Source organism: Heterodontus francisci, chromosome 33 (genome assembly GCF_036365525.1).
Source record: "Heterodontus francisci isolate sHetFra1 chromosome 33, sHetFra1.hap1, whole genome shotgun sequence".
In the NCBI taxonomy this organism is placed as follows: domain Eukaryota; kingdom Metazoa; phylum Chordata; class Chondrichthyes; order Heterodontiformes; family Heterodontidae; genus Heterodontus; species Heterodontus francisci.
In genome coordinates this window covers 57,320,283-57,342,941 of record NC_090403.1, presented here as the reverse complement: position 1 = coordinate 57,342,941, position 22,659 = coordinate 57,320,283, and the positions used below count along the sequence as shown (strand labels likewise).

General features: G+C 47.3%; 1 protein-coding gene across 7 annotated transcripts in view; it reads right to left on the bottom strand.

The window, feature by feature from the left end:
- LOC137348259 (growth factor receptor-bound protein 7-like) overlaps positions 1-22,659 on the bottom strand; it is a 197,306-nt gene that overhangs the window by 97,565 nt on the left and 77,082 nt on the right. The window contains exon 1 of one of the 7 annotated variants that reach the window (XM_068013684.1): positions 3,991-4,051. The exons of the other annotated variants lie outside the window; for them this stretch is intronic. Within the exon in view, the coding sequence (XP_067869785.1) occupies positions 3,991-3,997 (7 nt within the window). The 5' untranslated portion in view covers positions 3,998-4,051. Of the gene's footprint in view, positions 1-3,990; positions 4,052-22,659 lie in introns of those variants that run through there. 7 annotated transcript variants of the gene reach the window in all.

Sequence of the window (22,659 nt, the reverse complement as noted above, 5' to 3'; positions counted from 1 at the left end):
TCACCAAGGCTTTATCCAATTGCAGCAAGACATCTTTCAACTTTCATTCAACTTGTCCTACCACCTTCAATGATTTATATACATATACACCCAGGTTCCTCTGCTCGCACCCCCTTTAGAATTGTACCCTTTATTTTATATTGTCTCTCAGCAATTTTTCTACCAAATGAATCACTTCACATTTCTCTGCATTAAATTTCATTGGCCACTTGCCCGCCCATTCCACCAGCCTCACCAACTTGTCTATGTCCTTTTGAAGTTCTACACTATCCTCCTCACAGTTCACAATACTTCCTATTTTTGTATTGTCTGCAAATGTTGAAATTGTGCCCTGTACACCAAGGTCCAGGTCATTAATATATATCAGGAAGAGCAAGGGTCCCAACACTGACCCTTGGGGAACTCCACTACAAACCTTCTTCCAGTCCAAAAACATGCATTAATGACTCCTCTATTTCCTGTCACTCAACCAGTTTTGCAGCCATGTTGCTATTGTCCCTTTTATTCCATGAGCTCTAACTTTGCTCACAGGTCTGTTGTGCAGCACTTGATCAAATGCCTTTTGGAAGTCCATGTACACCACATCATCAGCATTACCCTCATCAACCCTCTCTGTTACTTAATCAAAAAACTCAAGCAAGTTAGTTGAACACAATTTTCCCTTTACAAATCAGTGCTGGCTTTCCTTAATTAACCTACATTTGTTCAAATGACTGTTAATTTTGTCCCGAATTATTGTTTCTCGAAGCTTCTCAGTTTAAACTGACCAGCCTATGTTTGCAGGGCTTATCTTTACATCCTTTTTTGAACAAGGGTGTTACATTTGCAGTTCTTCAGTCTCTGGCAACACCCCTCCATCTGAGGAAGAATGGAAAATTATGGCCAGTGCCTCTGCAATTTTCACTATCACTTCCTTCAGTATCCATGGATGCAGCTCATTTGGTCCTGGTGCCTTATCAACTTTAAGTACAGACAGCCTATCCAATACCTCCTCCTTATCAATTTTAAACCCTTCAAGTGTCTGAACTACCTCCTCTTTCACCATGACCTGATCAGCATCTTCTTCCTTGGTAAAGACAGATGCAAAATATTCATTTAATACCTCACCCATGCCCCCTGCCTCCAAGCGTAAATCCCCTTTTTGGTCCCTAATCGACCCCACTCCTCCTTTTACCACCCTCTTTTCTGGAGTCTGTTGGTGGTGTCTTTTCCCTTTGTTCCTCCTGAGGACGTTGCTGCTCCTGGTCTTCCGGAGCTGGGGTGTACTGGGCATCTCGCTGCGTTCAGCGCTTTGGGGTTGGGGCGCACTGGGCCCATCACAGCTTCCAGTGTTTTGGAGCTGGGGGCTTTCTCTTCCAGCTCCTTTACATCTGCCATTTCCTTTGCAGGTGCCATCTTTCCGGCCCTTCCTCATCCGATGAGGAGGAGCTGCTGTAGTCCATCTCAGACATGAGCCTTCTCTTGCCACTGGTTTGGGTGGTGGCCTGTTCCTTTTTTTTGGGTCTTCTTCTTTGTGGTTTTCCTTCTGACCACTTGCCACTCACCCGGTTGTCCCTCTGCTGGCTCTTCCTCCATTGATTCTGTCTGCTGAGGAGGTAGAAGATATCCACAGCTTCGAATCCGCAGCATTCAAACAGGACTCACTTCACGAAGAAGACACGGTTCATGGGTGCACCTCCTTTGCTATCTTTCACAGCCACCCTAAAGTTATTATGTACTCCTGGCCTGGTGCTCTGGTGTTTGTTGCAGCCATTTTTTGTTTGAAATGTTCCTGGGACAGGCATTAAGACCCCAACCAATGGGAAAACAACAACCACGGTAGATCTCCAATCCCAAAGGGCAAAAACGACACTGAAAACCCCCAAAAAACCTGGAAAAGGAAAAACACAACCTGCAGGATCAACCTCTGTTGATCATGGTCTCTCCCCTGCCTCTCCTTTTCTTATTTTTCCTGAACACCTTGTATCAAGGAATATTTAGTACCCAGTCCTGCCCTTCTTTCAGCCAGGTCTCCTTTATAGCTACACATCATAGTACTATTAGCAATGTGCACCTGTAACACACCAATCTTATTTACTATATTCCATGCATTCAAATACATGCACAGTAAAACTAATTCAGACTTTATTACTTTCCCCCTTACTCTGAACCCACCTAATAACTTGCTATTCCCTACTCTGCTGCTAGCTATCTCTCCCAGTATTCTGTGCACCTTGGTATTTCTCTCTGATATTTCCTCCTGGTTCCCACACCACTGTCACAAGTTAGTTTAAAACCTCCTCAATAGCGCTAGCAAATCGCCCCACAAGGAAATTTGTCCCGTCTCTGTTTATGCGCAACCCGTCTGGCCTGTACAGATCCTACCTCACCTGGAGCTGGTCCCAGAGTCCGAGGAATCTAAAGCCCTCCCTCCTGCACCATCTTTCCAGCCACACATTCATCTGCTTTATTCTCCTATTTCCACACTCACTAGTAGTGCATGGTACTGGGAGTAATCTGGAGATTACTACTTTTGAGGTCCTGCTTGCTAATTTCCTAACTAGCTCCCTAAATTCTGACTGCAGGACCACATTCCTTTTTCTACCTATGTCATTGGTACTGATGTGGACCACGACCACTGGCTCTTCGCTCTCAGGATGCTCTGCAGCAGTTCAGTGACAACCTTGACCTGGCACGACGGAGGCAACATCACATCCTGGATTCACGTCTGCGGCCACAGAAACGCCTGTCTATTCCCCTGACTATCAAATCTCCTATCACTATTGCTCTTGGTGTCTCCTGTAGAGCTGAGACAACCATGGACTGCAGAGGAGTGATATTTTCATATCTTTATTCTCTTCCCTTGGAGAATAGTGTGAGGATTCACAGGCTGATTAACGATGTGACAGGTCGCGATGTGATTACTCCTTCCATGGCCATATCCGAGCTGATAGTCAACCAGAGATCCAGTTTCCACTCAGCAGGTCTGTCTGCAGTGGGGGTTTGAACCCTGCACCTCTGGCTCAGATTGTTACCACTGAGCTAAACGTGCTTGCCCTAATGGGATGTTTATAGGAGTGCTGAAATTTTGCAGAGATTCTTTTGATCTTTCACTGTAATTGGGAGATCTGCAGTGGAATTTCTGGGTTGTTATGTCTTGATGCTGAGCTCAAGCTGGAGTCAGTCAACCTACCGGCCAGTGCTGGGCCAGGGACAGTGACTACCTGCCCAAGGTTCTGTTCATGGGGAACTTGTGGGAATAAAAGGGTCGCTGGACAGTGTCAGTAAGGCACTGCTGGGCCTCCAAATCCACTGAGGGAAATAAAGATCTTTCATAATCATATATAAACTGAAAGAAAAAGTTTTGGAGAGCGAAGGACAAACAAATAAAAAAGTGCTTGTACCTCAAGCAAATTTATCCACTTACCTTATAAAATGAACTCTGGATTCCATTTCCCCACAGTTTCTGATGGAACATTTCCCTTATCCTAACAACCTTTGCATAAAAATATTCTCAGCCTTGGATGTAAAAGATCCCATGGCACCATTTGAAGAGGAGCAGAGGTGTTCTCCCCGGTGTCCTGGACAATATCACTGCCTCGACTAACATCACTAAAACAAACTCAATGGTCATTCATGTCAGCCCTGCTTGTGGGATATTGCTGGGTATAAAATGGCTTCCATGTTTGTTGAGATCGTCATGTTGCTGTGTTGATGAGAGATGTGAAGTTATATAGAAATGCAAGACTTTGCAAGACAGTTGAATGACCTCGGGGTATATGATTCTAAGCAGGAAAAAAACACTAAACAAAGATGGCTTCACACTTTCCAACCTGAATGAACTGGCCCCAGACCAAAGGACCAGAGAAACAGCCAAAGCACAACACCCAGATCCCTATCTAATAATAATAAAAACAAAAAGTGCTGGAAATACTCAGCAACACGCAGATCCCTCTATTGTGAGGGATACAGGATCAGTGAAGGAGGGAGTCTAGTAGGAGAGTGACATACCTTTCATCAAGGGTCACAGTCCATAAGGCAGTAAAACTGACTGTTGGGACTGAGTTTGAGCCAGCCATTCCCCCACACAGTGATGGCACACTGTCTATTGGGACACTATCCAATGGAAGTGAATGGAAAATGTTGAGACTTTGGAATTTTAGCCTCGATTACGATTGTTTACCAGCAGCTTACTGTTTTTCTAATTGTAGTAACTGATTATTTTTTATACTGCTGAGGAAACAGGACCTCCATCATTTTATTCCAGTAAAAGTTGCCAAGTGTGTAGAGAGTTTGGAAGTCACCCTGAGTTATTTGCAATCACTTACTTATGACCTTTTTTGTTGACTGAAAATACATTGCTACTTTTAACAAAACCACATATCAGTTTCAGTGTCACACATAATCAGTAGATGCCAATTATTGTTTCCTGAAGTACAGTACATCAGATTTACTTGTACTTCTTTCAATTTAGTATACTGTATTCACAATACGGTCGCCCCTACATTGGGGAGACCAAACGCAAATTGGGTGACCACTTTGTGGAACATCTTTTTTTAGTCCACAAGCTTCTGGTTGCTTGCCATTTTAAATCATCACCATGTTTTCATGCTCACATTTCTGTCCTCGTCCTGCTGCAGTGTTCCAGTGAAGCTCAACGCAAGCTCGAAGAACAGCATCTCATCTTCCGATTAGGCACTTAACAGTCTTCTGGACTCAACATTAAGTTCAACAATTTCAGAGCATGACCTCCATCTTGATTTTTTTTTTGACTAAGTGCTGGTCTTAACCTGTTATTCATGTTTTTGCTTTTGGACAGAGCTGTTCATTATTCTGCCATTAACGCCCTCCCTGGACAAATGCTTTGTCTTTTACTACAACTATTACCACTCCCTTTGCTGTTTGTTCCTTGACATCTTTGTCATTTAATCTCTCCTGCCCTCTGCCCTATCACAGACCTTCCCTTTTTGTGCTTTTTTCCTCCTCCTGCCCTGCTTTCACTTGCTCAAAGCCGGTTATATTTCTAACCTTTGCCAGTTCTGATGACAGGTCACTGGCCTGAAACGTTAACTCTGCTTCTCTCTCCACAGATGCTGCCAGACCTGCTGAGTATTTCCAGCATTTTCTGTTTTTATTTCAGAATTCCAGCATCTGCAATATTTTGCTTTTATTTTAGGTTTGTAAAGAGACTTTCAATAGGACAAGATGTTCTAGTCTCTGGTTCTCGGGCAAGTTAAGGACATTTAAGCAGATAGCAACTCTCAGGACGAGGATTGTACTGATCTTTGGAAGCCTTCCTTGTAGAATTTTAATTTTTTGAGCAATTTTTTTGAACAGATCTCATTCATTGACCTTTATTATATTCATAACCCTAGACAACTAACACAGGAGACTAAGGAAATGTAAAGATGAGCGAAAATTATAAAGAATGCACTCTCACCTCTGAGTCTCACCTCTGAGTCTCACCTCTGAGTCAGGTGTTCGTGGCTTCAAGTCTGACTCCAGCATTTGAGAATATGATCCAGGTTGACACTTTAGCACAGTACTGAGGGTGTGCTGCACTGTCAGAGGGTCAGTACTGAGTGAGTGCTGCACTGTCAGAGGGTCAGTACTGAGTGAGTGCTGCACTGTCAGAGGGTCAGTACTGAGTGAGTGCTGCAATGTCGGAGGGTCAGTACTGAGGGAGTGCTGCACTGTCAGAGGGTCAGTACTGAGTGAGTGCTGCAATGTCGGAGGGTCAGTACTGAGGGAGTGCTGCACTGTCAGAGGGTCAGTACTGAGTGAGTGCTGCACTGTAGGAGGGTCAGTACTGAGGGAGTGCTGCACTGTCAGAGGGTCAGTACTGAGTGAGTGCTGCACTGTCGGAGGGTCAGTACTGAGGGAGTGCTGCACTGTCGGAGGGTCAGTACTGAGGGAGTGCTGCACTGTCGGAGGGTCAGTACTGAAAGAATGCTGCATTGTCAGAGGGTCAGTACTGAGGGAATGCTGCACTGTCAGAGCGTCAGTACTGAGGGAGTGCTGCACTGTCCGAGGGTCAGTACTGAAAGAATGCTGCACTGTCAGAGGGTCAGTACTGAGGGAGTGCTGCACTGTCCGAGGGTCAGTACTGAAAGAATGCTGCACTGTCAGAGGGTCAATACTGAGGGAGTGCTGCACTGTCGGAGGGTCAGTACTGAGGGAGTGCTGCACTGTCAGAGGGTCAGTACTGAGGGAATGCTGCACTGTCGGAGGGTCAGTACTGAGGGAATGCTGCACTGTCAGAGGGTCAGTACCGAGGGAATGCTGCACTGTCAGACGTTCAGAACTGAGAGAATGCTGCACTGTCAAAGGGTCATTACTGAGAGAATGCTGCACTGTCCGAGGGTCAGTACTGAGGGAGTGCTGCACTCAGAGGGTAAGTACTGAGTGAGTGCTGTACTGTCAGAGGGTCAGTACTGAGAGAATGCTGCACTGTCAGAGGGTCAGTACTGAGGGAGTGCTGCACTGTCAGAGGGTCAGTACTGAGGGAGTGCTGCACTGTCAAGGATCAGTACTGAGGGAGTGCTGCACTGTCAGAGGGTCAGTACTGAGGGAGTGCTGCACTGTCAGAGGGTCAGTACTGAGGGAGTGCTGCACTGTCAGAGGATCAGTACTGAGGGAGTGCTGCACTGTCAGAGGGTCAGTACTGAGAGAATGCTGCACTGTCAGAGGGTCAGTACTGAGAGAGTGCTGCACTGTCAGAGGATCAGTATTGCGGGAGTGCTGCACTGTCGGAGGGTCAGTACTGACAGAATGCTGCACTGTCAGAGCGTCAGTACTGAGGGAGTGCTGCACTGTTAGAGGGTCAGTACTGAGGGAGTGCTGCATTGTCAGAGGATCTGTACTGAGGGAGAGCTGCACTGTCAGAGGGTTAGTACTGAGGGAGTGCTGCACTGTCAGAGGGTCTGTACTGAGGGAGTGCTGCACTGTCGGAGGCTCAGTACTCAGGGTATGCTGTACTGTCGGAGTGTCAATACTGAGAGAGTGTTGCACTGTCAGAAGGGCAGTACTGAGTGTTGCACTGTCGGAGGTCAGTACTGAGGGAGTGCTGCACTGTCGGAGGGTCAGTACTGAGGGAGTGCTGCACTGTCGGAGGCTCAGTACTCAGGGTATGCTGTACTGTCGGAGTGTCAATACTGAGAGAGTGTTGCACTGTCAGAAGGGCAGTACTGAGGGAGTGCTGCACTGTCAGAGGGTCTGTACTGAGGGAGTGCTGCACTGTCGGAGGCTCAGTACTCAGGGTATGCTGTACTGTCGGAGTGTCAATACTGAGAGAGTGTTGCACTGTCAGAAGGGCAGTACTGAGTGTTGCACTGTCGGAGGTCAGTACTGAGGGAGTGCTGCACTGTCGGAGGGTCAGTACTGAGGCAGTGCCGCACTGTTGGAGGTGAGATATTAAAACTGTGTCCCATCTATCTGATTGATAGGATGTCAAAGATGAAGAGAGTTCTCCTCGTGTTCAGGGCGACATTTGATCCTCAAACCCCACAAGCAGAAACAGTTTAACTGCTCATTGATATTAGCTTGCTGTGGGCTTGAAGAATGATGGAGGTGGTGGTGGGGGGGGAGGCGGGGGGTTGGGCGGGGGCGGGGGTGGGGGGTGTGGGGGTGGTGTGGGGGGGGGGGTGTTGTGGGGGTGGGGTGAGGGGTGCGGCGGGGGGGAGGCAGTACTCTTGCATAGGGTCCAATGATCAATAAACACAGCACCTGTAGCACAGCCCAGAAAGCAGCTGTGGGAGGTGAGAACTTTTCACTCAAAACCTTTTTTTCTCGAACTTATTTGACAGAGTTGAAGAATTTGTACTTTTGAACCATGCAGTGCAGTTGGAGTTTATCCAACTCAGTATCAGTACTCACAAGCTCTCCATTTATTCCAAGTAATCAACTAATTTGCAGAAGTTAATCTGTTCCAACACATCCCAATATTGGGTTCTTAAAATTGAAATAATGACATCCCTATTGGGTCAACTTATTCTGAACTATATTAACGCTCTGAGTATTAACCAATTGCAGGAGTGTGAGAAAAGCTGTGGAGTTTACTGCCACATGACAGCACATTATCAATGAATAATGTTGGAATAAAGGTGAAGGAAAGCTGCTGAGAATTGCCAATAAATAGAAAATGTGGAAAATTCTTGAGCCACAAACAACATGTGGTTAAACGCCCACAAGGTATTCTCCCAATTGTCCATCGTAACTTTGGTGGAAGATCCATGGAAAGACCGGAGAAAGACTGGATGCTTGGGAGAATCCTTGCAGGAATTTAACTCCAATGTCCTCTTCTCAGACCATCTCTGCCAGCAGAACCATCCCATGTAAAGCTCTCCTTTACTCCTGGACTGTCTGAGAGGGAAGTGTTTCCTAATCATTGAAGAGAGGTCAGCATTCAGCACTGGGTGACACCGGCAAAATTCATCGCTGGTTGCCCACACAAGATGCTGGTGGACCTATTCCCGAAGCATCAAGCAATGAAGAAGTGAAACAGTGAGCAACTTCATCAAACTAGTTCTTTGGTCAGACCAAAGAGAGGAGAGCTTGGGCAGGGTGAAGAGATACATTCCATTCTGGGAATAATCCATGGGGGAGTTTTGCATGGTTCATTTCCACTGTTTACAATTAGACACTGCAGATGCAGCCAGAAGCCATCTCCCGATCCTTCCCTCCCTTGCCCCAACCCCTCCATCTCCCTCTCCCCTCTCCCCCCAGCCCCCCTCCCTCCATCTCCCCCACCCTTCCCTCCCTTGCCCCAACCCCTCCATCTCCCTCTCCCCTCTCCCCCCAGCCCCCCTCCCTCCATCTCCCCCACCCTTCCCTCCCTTGCCCCAACCCTCCATCTCCCTCTCCCCTCTCCCCCCAGCCCCCCTCCCTCCATCTCCCCCACCCTTCCCTCCCTTGCCCCAACCCTCCATCTCCCTCTCCCCTCTCCCCCCAGCCCCCCTCCCTCCATCTCCCCCACCCTTCCCTCCCTTGCCCCAACCCCTCCATCTCCCTCTCCCCTCTCCCCCCAGCCCCCCTCCCTCCATCTCCCCCACCCTTCCCTCCCTTGCCCCAACCCTCCATCTCCCTCTCCCCTCTCCCCCCAGCCCCCCTCCCTCCATCTCCCCCACCCTTCCCTCCCTTGCCCCAACCCCTCCATCTCCCTCTCCCCTCTCCCCCCAGCCCCCCTCCCTCCATCTCCCCCACCCTTCCCTCCCTTGCCCCAACCCTCCATCTCCCCCTCCCCTCCCCCCCATCCCCACTCCCTCCATCTCCCCGATCCTTCCCTCCCTTGCCCCAACCCCTCCATCTCCCCCTCCCCTCTCACCCCAGCCCCCCTCCCTCCATCTCCCCCTCCCCTCCCCCCCATCCCCACTCCCTCCACCTCCCCGATCCTTCCTTTGCCCCAACCCCTTCATCTCCCCCTCCCCTCCCTCTCTTGCCCCAACCCCTCCATCTCCCCCTCCCCTCCCTCCCTTGCCCCAACCCCTCCATCTCCCTCTCCCCTCCCTCTCTCGCCCCAACCCCTCTATCACCCTCTCCCCTCTTCCTCGCCCCTCCCCTCCATCCCTTGCCCCATCCCCTCCAATCCTCTTCCGTCCCACCCTCGCCCCAACCCCTCCATCTCCCCTACCCTCCCTCGCTCCAACTCCTCCATCACCCTCTCCCCTCCCTCCCTCACCCTAACTCCTCCATCATGCCCTCCTCTCCCTTTCTCCTCCTGTCTCCCCTCAACCTCTCCTTTCATTACCCTCTCCCTTGCTCCTCCCACAACCCCCACCATCTCTTTATTACTTTTTCTTAGCAGAAGCTGATCAGAAAACTCCTCGAGTCACGGGCTCTATGAAAAGTCTTTGTTCATTCTCACTGATATTGAAAGTAGTAACTTCATTGCAACTTGAAGCTCATTATGGCTAACTGCCTAAAACACAACAGCGACTAAACTTCGAAAGCAATTAATTGGCTGAGAAACTCTTTAGGACCAGCCTGAGGACATGCAAGATGTTACTTAAGCACAAGAATTTTTTTATGTAGAGGTTGTCCACAACTCAAACATCTGTAACACAGATACCTCACAAATTTGAACAGGAGAATTAGTGCTCAACAAGCAATGGCAGGCCCAGAGCCTTCTGAAGGCCTGAAGCATGTCTCAACAGCACTGCGACAGCAAGTGATGGCTAAGTCTGTGTTTGAACTTATTTCTATAGACAAGGAGGAAAGTTCCAGGTTTCTAGGAAAAAGTTTGCAGGCAGCAGGAGAACTCCCAGATCTCTCACGCCTCCAATTCTGGCCTCTTGAGCATCCCTAACTTCCCTTACCCCATCACTGGTGGCTGTGTCTTCAGCTGTCTGGGTCTTAAGCTCTGGAATTTCCTCCCTAAAACTCTCCGCCTCTCTACTGCTCTCTCTTCCTTTCCAACTCAGCTTAAAACCAACCTCTCAGACTGAGCTTTTGCTCTCCTGCCCTAATATCTCCTTAATGGCTTAGTGTCAATTATTTTGTCTACTAACCTTTTGATGTTATAGGTGCTTTATAAATGTGAGGTGTTGTTGTAAGGCTTCACTGCTGTTCCTGTTTCCACAATCTACCCTAAAGGACAATGTCTTGTGATGCCACTCTGCTGAGTATCCTGTACTGGACTGAACGCAATATCCCGGCCACACTGCAGGGATGAACACTAACACTTGGCAGACCCTTCTCATCCACTTCACCCACTGGTGTTACTCTACACAACACTGCGTCTAACAGTGGAAAATGGGTTAATCCTCAGCCTGACAAATGGATATAATGTTCCATACTGGAACACGGAGACTTTGCAGGACACTCAATGGTGTCAATAGTTTGGACAGAACTGAGCTTTACTGACATCCACCCTCCAAGCAAGCTCTGTGGCCACCTGAGAGGATGAGAAACGCTTAGTATTTCCAAGCTACTGAACTTAGCGTCCCCTGATGGCTCAGTAAGATTATCCAGTGATGTGATAAGCAGTATAGAATTGGAAGATTTGGGGATTCAATGCCAGAAGATAGGATTAGGCAGCAAGTTGGGAGGATCTGATTACCAGACAAGATTGAGTAATGAAAAGGCAGTTTATTAGACAGAGCTGTGTGCATGTGGAAGGGATATTTATTTGTCGGGCTTGAGTGGATGTATAGTGAGAGGGCTGGTTGGGCATCGAGTGAGTGAGTGTGTATGAGAGATTGGGCAGAATTTTAGTTGCCTCCAGAAGGAGGGCTGAAAGGCGGGGGCCTGGTAAAATAGCGGGAAGGTGTGTTGGGACGGCACCCTGATGTGGTCTTGCTGCTGGGGCATTTTTCCAGTGGTGGGACCAGACGCGGAGTAGCTCCCCACTCCAAGAAGGCAGGCAGATGATTTGCATAATTAAAGACCGAACTAAGGGCCATGTTATGAAGCATCTTGTGGATGGAGGCGTGTCCCCCCACCATGTGGGGAGGCTGCCAGCTAAATGGAGGTGGCCTCCCTGGGCAGCCCGGGAGTGCCATTGGAGCCAGAGGTTCCAAGACACAAAGAAGGGCTACATGCAGGGAAGGCAGCCCCCCGTGCCCACAATATATATTAATGACTTGGGTGAGGGAAGTAAATGTAACATTTCCAAGTTTGCAGATGACACAAAGCTGGGGGGGTGGAAATGAGCTGTGAGGAGGATGCAAAGAGGCTTCAATGTGATTTGGACAAGTTGGGTGAATGGACAAATGCATAGCAGATGCAGTATAATGTGGATAAATGTGAGGTTATCCACTTTGGTTGTAAAAACAAAAAGGCAGATTATTATCTGAATGGTGATAGGTTGGGAAAGGGGGAGGTGCAACAAGACCTGGGTGTCCTCGTACACCAGTTGCTAAAGCAAGCATTCAGGTGCAGCAAGCAGTTAGGAAGGCAGATAGTATGTTGGCCTTCATTGCAAGAGGATTTGACTACAGGAGCAAGGATGTCTTACTGCAGTTATACAGGGCCTTGGTGAGACCACATCTGGAGTATTGTGTGCAGTTTTGGTCTCCTTATCTGAGGAAGGATGTTCTTGCCATGGAGGGAGTGCAAAGAAGATTTACTAGGCTGTTTCCTAGGATGGCAGGATTGACATATGAGGAGAGATTGGGTTGACTAGGCCTATATTCACTAGAGTTTAGAAGAATGAGAGGGGATCGCATAGAAACCTAAAATTCTAACAGGACTAGACAGGCTAGATGCAGGGAGGATGTTCCTGATGGCTGGGAAGTCCAGAACCAGGGGTCACAGTCTCAGGATACGGGGTATGTCATTTAGAACTGAGATGAGGAGAAATTTCTTCACTCAGAGGGTGGTGAACCTGTGGAATTCTCTACCGCAGATGACAGTGGAGGCCAAGACATTAAATATATTCAAGAAGGAGATAGATATATTTCTTAATGCCAAAGGGATCAAGGGATATGGGAAGAAAGCGGGAACAGGGAATTAGACAATCAGCCGTGATCTTTTTTGAATGGCGGAGCAGGCCCGAAGGGCCGAATGGCCTACTCCTGCTCCTATTTTCTATGTTTCTATGTGAGTGTGAGTGAGTGAGTGAGTGAGTGTGTGTGAGAGTGAGTGAGTGAATGAGAGTGCATGTGAGTGAGTGAACGAGTGAGTGTGAGTGTGTGAGTGAGTGTTTGTGAGTGATTGTGTGAGTGAGAGTGAGAGTGAGTGTGAGTGAGTGAACGAGTGAGTGAGTGTGAGTGAGTGAGTGTGAGCGAGTGAGTGTGAGTGAGTGTTTATGAGTGATTGTGTGAATAAGAGTGAGTGTGAGTGAGTGAACGAGTGAGTGTGACAGCAGCACTGAGGTTGCTGAGGTAAAGTAACAGGGAGAGAGAGAGAGCTGCCCAACCCCCAGGAGCCTGTGGTGTGCTCTCAGCACGCAGGGTGTAATGTGAGGTTATATTTACTCCCATCATTAAAATAATAATAAAATTGATAAAGAGGTTGATGGATTGTATTTAGAGCCTGGTGTAGAATGGTGCGTACATAACTTGGGATAGTTTTGCACACGGTGCCATCCACACAAGCTAATCTTAGAGTCACAGGATGGTTACACCACAGGAGGCCATTCGGCCGGTCGTGTCCGTGCCAGCTCTCTGTAAGTGCAACTGAGCTAGAACCTTTTCTATAATTTTGCTCCCTGAGTCCAGCACTCACTCAGGGCAGACAGAAACCCTCCCCGGATATGCAATAGACTCCTTTCTCAGGAATTTGGGTCTGGGTCTCTGTCCTTGAGTGGGGAAGGTGAGGGTTGGAGTGGGCATGCGAGGATTCCGGCAAAGCAAGAGCCCATGAATTTCAGGGTCCAACAACCAACATTAGAGCAACAAAATAAGATTCTGGGATCCCTTGTGGAGACAACAGTAACATTCTTACTGTGCTTTCCAAGCCAAAAGCAGCAGGATTGCGTTTCAGGATTCCCTGTGTTGTGGGACGACCTTAAGAAGGGTCCACCTTATGAGTTGCAAGTGAAGATACCAGAGGAAGTGATGTTGTGTCACACATGAGCAGGCAGTTGTGGGTGGAGCCTGGCAGAGTGAGAGGTGCTTAGATCGAGCTCTTGCAGTAACTGTTTGTATATGCATGTTCCAGTTCAGTTATAATAAACCCACGCTTTACTGGAATATTACTTGTAGTCCTGTGAGTCTTACAACAGATCACACACCAAAGGGACAAGTAATGTTACACACTGTCATTTTGATGGATCTGACAGAGCCAGAGGAAAATACCAGAGGCACTGTCAATAGAGAGGGAGTGGAGAGGGGGAGGTGAGCAGGAGATTAACCATCATGCAGCAAACATGCCTCTTCATCTTGGCCAATTTATAGAGCAACCTTGGCAACTGTGTCTGGCATTGTGCCCAGGTAGAGGACATTGGGCATAGCTTACCTTGCAAGGAGATAAGGGAAAGTTCTAGAGATAGAAATAAAGTACGATGGTGTTTTATGATTATTTCTCTTTATCTACCCGCACATCTACAACATCCATAATTCTGCCAATTGTCAACGGAACAAAGGGAATTTTTCCCTTCATTTTAATCACACAGCAGAGGTGGGGGTGTGGTAATTCCCTGCTCAGCTCCGCACAATGACGTCGTTTTCAGTGATACACCAGCGATAAAGAGAATCAAGCTGCACACTGTGGGAAGAGCATTCAAAGTGTCAGCATTAGTAAAAGATCTGTGACCTCAGCATGTTCTGAAGATACAGAATACAAACACAGCCAATGTGTTATTTACTGCCTGGTTTCTCTCTGAGCTACACAGAGCCCAGAGTAGAGTCAGAATCCGCCATGCGTTATGTTGAATTAGCTGATCTGAGACACAGCAATAATTGGGGCTTCTCCAAATGATTTCATTGTCTCTGGGTTAGGGGGGGAAAGAGATGAGCCAAGGTTCCTGCTCCTGATTCCAATCCAGTGGCTCATGGGACTGGGAGCAGGCCATTCAGCCCCTCAAGTCTGTTCTGCCATTCAGTCAGATCCTGGCTGATCAACGCCATTTACCCATCTTTGCCCCATATCCTTTGCCACCTTTATCCAACAAAGATCTCAATCTTGAACATTTCTGACTCCAGCATCCACAGCCCATTGGGGAAAGAGTTCTAGATTGTGTGAAGACACGCTTCCAGATTTCCCTCCTGAACAACCATTTTCAAGATTACGTCCCCCAGTTCTGGATTCCTCCACCAGAGGAAATAGTTTCTTTGTATCTATCTTATCAAATCCTTTTAATGTTAAACACTTTGATTAGATCAGCTGTCAATCTCCTAAACACAAGGGAATACAAGCCAAGTTTATGTAACCTGCCCTCATAATTTAACTCTTTAAGACCTAGTATCATTCTGGTGAATCTGTGCTATACATCCTCCAAATCCATGTGTGGACATTGAGTGAGGGCAGGATTGACGAGGCTATGATGCCACGTACAGTCAAATATCCTGATGACATTCAAGCCTACAATATGGGAATAGTTTGGAAATGTGTGTCTCCTAGAAGGAGTTGGAAAATGGGTGAAATACACTTGCCTGAATATTACAGTCAGCCATGGTAGCACTCTGGCCTCCATGTAACAAAGTTGTGGATTCAGGTTCCACTCCACGACTTGAGCATATAATCAAAGCTGACACTCCCAGTGCAATCTTGTCTCTTGTCTCTCAGGGTATCAAGGGGTATGGCGAGCCAGCGGGAAAGTGGAGTTGAATCCCAAGATCAGCCATGATCATTTTGAATGGCAGAGCAGGCTCGATGGGCCATATGGTCTACTCCTGCTCCTATTTCTTGTGTTCTTGTGTACTGAGGGAATGCTGCACTGTCGGAGGTTCCATCTTTTGGATGAGACATTAAACTGAGGCCCTGTCTTCCCTCTCAGGTGAATGTCAAAGATCCCATGGCATTATTTCAATGAAGAACAGGGCAGTTCTCCCTAGTTTCCTGGCCAATATTTATTCCTCCATCAACATCTCAGAAACAGATTATCTGGTCATTGCCACATTGCTGTTTGTGGGATCTTGCTGTGCACAAATTGGCTGCCACGTTTCCTGCATTTCAGTGACTACACTTCAAAAAGTACTTCAAAAGCTCTTTGAAATTGCCTGTGGACATGAAAGACACGATATAAGTGCATGCCTTTAAGTTGCACAGATGTACTGTTGCTTAGCAACCTAGCCTACTGAGTGAACATGGGAGTCATTTACATCTGATGTTCTTCACAGCAGGACTGTAGGAAATGGTGGTCAGGAACTTCATACGCCTAAAGGGATGCCTCAGGAGAGGGGTTACATTGCTTTAACCCTGAAATAACATCACAATGTGAAGTGGGCAGTGTTGTGCTCCCTCAGTACTGACCCTCCGACAGTGCAGCACTCCCTCAGTACTGACCCTCCGACGGTGTCGAGATGTAGCTACAAGATCATGATTGCCATGTAAGAGCTATGATGTAACACACCACGTGATTCTGAGTGTTTAGCAGAAGCACCTGTACCGTTAACATCTCAATGTACTAGCTGCTTTCTCAGTATTCAGTAAAGAACCCACAATATTGCATGACTGTAAGGGGAGGCGGTGGTGCAGTGGTATTGTTACGGGACTAGTAACCCGGAGACCCAGGGTATTGCTCTGGGGACATGGGTTCAAATCCCACCACAGCAGAAGGTGGAATTTGAATTCCATTAATAAATCTGGAATTAAAAGCTAGTCTAATGATGACCATGAAACCATTGTTGATTGTTGTAAAAACCCATCTGGTTCACTAATGTCCTTTAGGGAAGGAAATCTGCTGTCCTTACCTGGTCTGGCCTACATGTGACTCCAGACCCACAGAAATGTGGTTGACTATTACATGCCCTCTGAAATGGCCTAGCAAGCCACTCAGTTGTATCTAACCACTACAAAGTCAATAAAAAGGAATGAAACCGGACGGCATTGACCTAGGCACCGGAAACGACAACAGCAAACCCAGCCCTGTCGACCCTGTAAAGTCCCCCTTACTAACATCTGGGGGCTTGTGCCAAAGTTGGAAGAGCTGTCTCACAGACTAGTCAAGCAACAGCCTGACAGTCATACTCACAGAATCATACCTGTCAGACAATGTCCCAGACACTGCCATCACCATCCCCGGGTATGTCCTGTCCCACCGGCAGGACAGACCCAGCAGAGGTGGTGGCACAGTGGTATACAGTCGGGAGGGAGTTGCCCTGGGAGTCCTCAACGTCGACTCTGGACCCCATGAAGTCTCATGGCATCAGGTCAAACATGGACAAGGAAACCTCCTGCTGATTACCACCTACCGTCCTCCCTCAGCTGATGAGTCAGTACTTCTCCATGTTGAACAGCACTTGCAGGAAGCACTGAGGGTGGCAAGGGCACAGAATGTACTCGGGTGGGGACTTCAATGTCCATCACCAAGAGTGGCTCGGTAGCACCACTACTGACCGAGCTGGCCGAGACCTATAGGGCATATCTGCTAGACTGGGTCTGCAGCAGGTGGTGAGGGAACCAACAAGAGGGGAAAACATACTTGACCTCGTCCTCACCAATCTGCCTGCTGCAAATGCATCTGTCCTTGACAGTATTGGTAGGAGTGACCACTGCACAGTCGTTGTGGAGACGAAGTCCTGCCTTCACATTGAGGATACCCTCCATCGTGTTGTGTGGCACTACCAACATGCTAAATGGGATAGATTTTGAAAAGATCTAGCAATGCAAAACTGGGCATCCATGAGGCGCTGTGAACCATCAGCAGCCACAGAATTGTACTCAACCACAATCTGTAACCTCATGGCCCGGCATATCCCCCACTCTACCATTATCATCAAATCTGGTTCAATGAAGAGTGCAGGAGGGCATGCCAGGAGCAGCACCAGGCATATCTCAAAATGAGATGTCAACCTGATGAAGCTACAACACAGGACTACTTGCGTACCAAACTGTGTAAGCAGCATGCGATAGACAAAGCTAAGCGATCCCACAATCAACGGATCGGATCTAAGCTCTGCAGTCCTGCCACATCCAGCCGTGAATGGTGGTGGACAATTAAACAACTAACTGGAGGAGGTGGCTCCACAAATATCCCCATCCTCGATGATGGGGAGCCCAGCACATCAGTGCGAAAGATAAGGCTGAAGGATTTGCAGAAATATTCAGCCAGAAGTGCCGAGTTGATGATCCATCTCGGCCTCCTCCTGAAGTCCCCAGCATCACAGATGCCAAACTTCAGCCAATTCGATTCACTCCACGTGATATCAAGAAACGACTGAAGGCACTGGATACTGCAAAGGCTATGGGCCCTGACAATATTCCGGCAATTGTACTGAAGACCTGTGCTCCAGAACTTGCCGCACACCTAGCCAAGCTGTTCCAGTACAGCTACAACACTGGCATCTACCCGGCAATGTGGAAAATTGCTCAGGTATGTCCTGTACACAAAAAGCAGGACATGTCCAACCCGGCAAATTACTGCCCCATCAGCCCACTCTCAATCATCAGTATGGGCGGCACAGTGGCGCAGTGGTTAGCACCGCAGCCTCACAGCTCCAGCGACCCAGGTTCAATTCTGGGTACTGCCTGTGTGGAGTTTGCAAGTTCTCCCTGTGTCTGCGTGGGTTTTCTCCGGGTGCTCCGGTTTCCTCCCACAAGCCAAAAGACTTGCAGGTTGATAGGTAAATTGGCCATTATAAATTGCCACTAGTATAGGTAGGTGGTAGGGAAATATAGGGACAGGTGGGGATGTGGTAGGAATATGGGATTAGTGTAGGATTAGTATAAATGGGTGGTTGATGGTCGGCACAGACTTGGTGGGCCGAAGGGCCTGTTTCAGTGCTGTATCTCTAAATTAAACTAAACAGTAAAGTGATGGAAGGTGTCATCAACAGTGCCATCAAGCGGCACTTGCATAGCAATAACCTGCTCAGTGACACTCAGTTTGGGTTCCGTCAGGGTCACTCAGCTCCTGACCTCATTACAGTCTTGGTTCAAACATGGATAAAAGAGCTGAACTCAAGAGGTGACGTGAGAGTGACTGTCCTTGACATCAAGGCAGCATTTGTCCGAGTATGGCATCAAGGAGCCCTAGCAAAACTGAGGTCAATGGGAATCAGGGGGAAAACACTCCGCTGGCTGGAGTCATACCTAGCGCAAAGGAAGATGGCTGTGGTTGTTGGAGGTCAATCATCTGAGCTCCAGGACATCACTGCAAGAGTTCCTCAGGGTAGTGTCCTCGGCCCAACCATCTTCAGCTGCTTCATCAATGACCTTCCTTCAATCATAAGGTCAGAAGTGGGGATATTCGCTGATGATTGCACAATGTTCAGCACCATTCGTGACTCCTCAGATACTGAAGCAGTCCGTGTAGAAATGCAGCAAGACTTGGACAATATCCAGGCTTGGGCTTATAAGTGGTAAGTAACATTCGCACCACACAAGTGCCAGGCAATGACCATCTCCAACAAGAGAGAATCTAACCATCTCCCCTTGACATTCAATGGCATTACCATCGCTGAATCCCCCACTATCAACATCCTAGGGGCTACCATTGACCAGAAACTGAACTAGAGTAGCCATATAAATACCATGGCTACAAGAGCAGGTCAGAGGCTAGGAATCCTGAGGCGAGTAACTCACCTCCTGACTCCCCAAAGCCTGTCCACCATCTACAAGGCACAAGTCAGGAGTGTGATGGAATACTCTCCACTTGCCTGGATGGGTGCAGCTCCAACAACACTCAAGAAGCTTGAAACCATCCAGGACAAAGCAGCCCGCTTGATTGGCACCCCATCTACAAACATTCACTCCCTCCACCACCGACGCACAGTGGCAGCAGTGTGTACCATCTACAAGATGCACTGCAGCAATGCACCAAGGCTCCTTAGACAGCACCTTCCAAACCCACGATCTCTGCCAACTGGAAGGACAAGGGCAGCAAATGCATGGGAACACCACCACCTGCAAGTTCCCTCCAAGTCACACACCATCCTGACTTGGAACTATATTGCCGTTCCTTCACTGTCGCTGGGTCAAAATCCTGGAACTCCCTTCCTAACAGCACTGTGGGTGTACCTACCCCACATGGATTGCAGCGGTTCAAGAAGGCAGCTCACCACCACCTTCTCAAGGGCAATTAGGGATGGGCAATAAATGCTGGCCTGGCCAGTGACGCCCACATCCCATAAATGAATTTTAAAAAACCCATCTGGAGTGGTCAGTCTTAGAAGTTCAAAGCAACAAAAACAAGAAATGCTGGAATCACTCAGCAGGTCTGGCAGCATCTGTGGAAAGAGAAGCAGAGTTAACGTTTCGGGTCAGTGACCCTTCTTCGGAAGTTCCGAAGAAGGGTCACTGACCCGAAACGTTAACTCTGCTTCTCTTTCCACAGATACTGCCAGACCTGCTGAGTGTTTCCAGCATTTCTTGTTTTTGTTTCAGATTTCCAGCATCCGCAGTATTTTGCTTTTATTTTAGAAGTTCAAAGAATATGCAACAGGCAGGACAGAATTCTCATACAGCTGCAATGTGTAACCATCAGCAGACCGAAAGTCTAGGCTCGCATTTCACAATGCCCAAAAGACTGAGGACTAGACTGTGACCACAACCTGCGGCTTGCGGAGGAATGGTCAAGCAAGAAGAATCCGGAAAAGTCAGCAGAACGCGCTGATTGCAGTTTTCTTCCCCACATTTTGTTCAGTCACACCTACCGGGCTAGACTCTGGTTGTTTACATTTTTCTTAGCTAGTTCTGATTTTATTAGTGCGATTTCACAAAGGGTGAGAACCAAACACGTTTTATCTGCAAAGATCCTATACTGATTGCACATGAAAAACTGGGTCTCCAAGCCTTTTCTCACCTGCACAAACACATCAAGCTTTGTTATAAATTCACTGAACATAGATATCAGTTTAAAATCTAAGATTCCAACAGAATATGCGTGAATCTGCTTAGGTCAGTCAAAACTAGCTAACTTGCAACTTGACCCATCTGCTGGGTTTGGGCTCAGAGTCAATGCTTCCAGCATGAAAAAAAGACTTGCATTTGTATATCGCCTTTCACAACCACTGGACACATCAAAGCACTTTAAAACCAATGAAATACTTTTTGAAGTGTAATCACTGTTGTAATGTAGGAAACACAGCAGCTAATTTGATCAGTGATTGTTCACAGTTTTCTAAAAACAATTCACAACCAAAAACTTGCTTTGAATTAAATGGAATCTAAACTTAACATATCATTCTCATTTCAACACCAACCAACGGTCGTCACACCAACACCCGTCACACCGATTTCCGTTACACTGAAAATTGTCACACCAACACCCGTCACACCGATTCCCGTTACACTGAAAATTGTCACACCAACATCCGTCACACCGATTTCCGTTACACTGAAAATTGTCACACCAACACCCGTCACACCGATTTCCGTTACACTGAAAATTGTCACACCAACACCCGTCACACCGATTTCCATTACACTGAAAATTGTCACACCAACACCCGTCACACCGATTCCCGTTACACTGAAAATTGTCACACCAACACTCATCACACCGTGCTCGTGACACTGACTCTCGTCACATAGACAATCGTAACACCGACACTCACACCGACTCTCATCACACCAACACTCATCACACCGACAATTGACACAATGACTCTCATCACACTGACTCTCGTCACACCGATAATCGTCACACTGACTCTCGTCACACCGACTCTCATCACAATGGCGCTTGTCTCACTCGTTACAACACTGATACTTGTTGCAAAATAGAGTCATAACAACATCAAGATTTGTTAGAATACCAACATTCTTTTGAAAATCTACGCCAAATATAGCACTGACACTTTTTAAAACACCAATACTCATTACATACTTTGTGGACAAGGAGTTTTGCAGTCAATAACTTCCAGACAATTAGATTTTAACTTTACTATAACAAAAAGGAAGAACTTACATTATTATAGCAACTTTAACACTCTCGCCATTGTAATGTAGGAAATGCAACAGCCAATTTGCACAAAGCAAGATCCCACAAAGAGCATTGAGATAATTGAGCAGATCAGCATTTCAGCAATGTTGGTTGATGGATAAATATTGTCCCCAGGACACCATGTTTTACTTCAAAATAGTGCCCTGAGATCTTTTACACCCATCCGAGTGGGCAGACGGGGCCTCAGTTTAACTCCCTCAGTACTGGCACTGTAAGTGTCAGCCTGGATTACGTGCTCAAGTCTTTGAAACGCATTTAACCAGCTGTCCAAAGAAGGAAGGTGAGTGATTAATCCTTCCATTGTAGCAACCAACACCCTTATGGACCAGACATAACTGAACAATGTAGACAACAGAAAACAGAGTCTTTGTAGTTCATGCAGAGGTAGACCACCCAAAGAACTGGAGGCGATCTTAAAGCCAAAGCATGACCTCATGACTGGCCTGTGCATTGTTTTGTTGGTTATCTGTTAGGAATCAGTTGAGGGGTTGATTCTGAATCAATCTGAAGCTCGTTTTTATCTCTAAGCACTGCTGAAACTGTCTACAACAAACACCCAGGTTCCACCTCCAAAGGAAAAACCTTCATCGAGAACCTGCTGCCTCATCATTCATCTCTGACCTTCTTTATTACCGATATGGCCGAGCCACTAATGGTTTCTTCCTGGCAATTTATAGATTCTGGGCACCACCTTACATACATACAAACATATGAATTAGGTGCAGGAGTAGGCCATTCGGCCCTTTGAACCTGCTCCGCCATTTGATAAGATCGTAACTGATCTGATTGTGGCCTCAACTCTATTTTCCTGTCTACCAGCTATCACCTTTGACTCCCTTGTCAATCAAGATTCTATCTAACTCAGCCTTAAAAGTATTCAATGACCTTGTCTCCACTGCTGTCTGGGAAAGAATTCCACAGACTAACAACACTGAGAGAAAACATTTCTCCTCATCTGTCTTAAATGGGAGACCCCTAGTTTTTAAACTGTGTCCCCTAGTTCTAGTCTCGCCCATAAGGGGAAACATCCTTTCAGCATCCACACTGTCGAGTCCCCTCAGGATCTTGTATGTTTCAAAAAGATCACCTCTCATTCTTCTAAACTCCAATAGATACAGGCCTAACCTGTCCAACCTTTCCTCATAAGATAACCCCTTCATCCCAGGAATCAGTTGAGTGAACCTTCTCTGAAC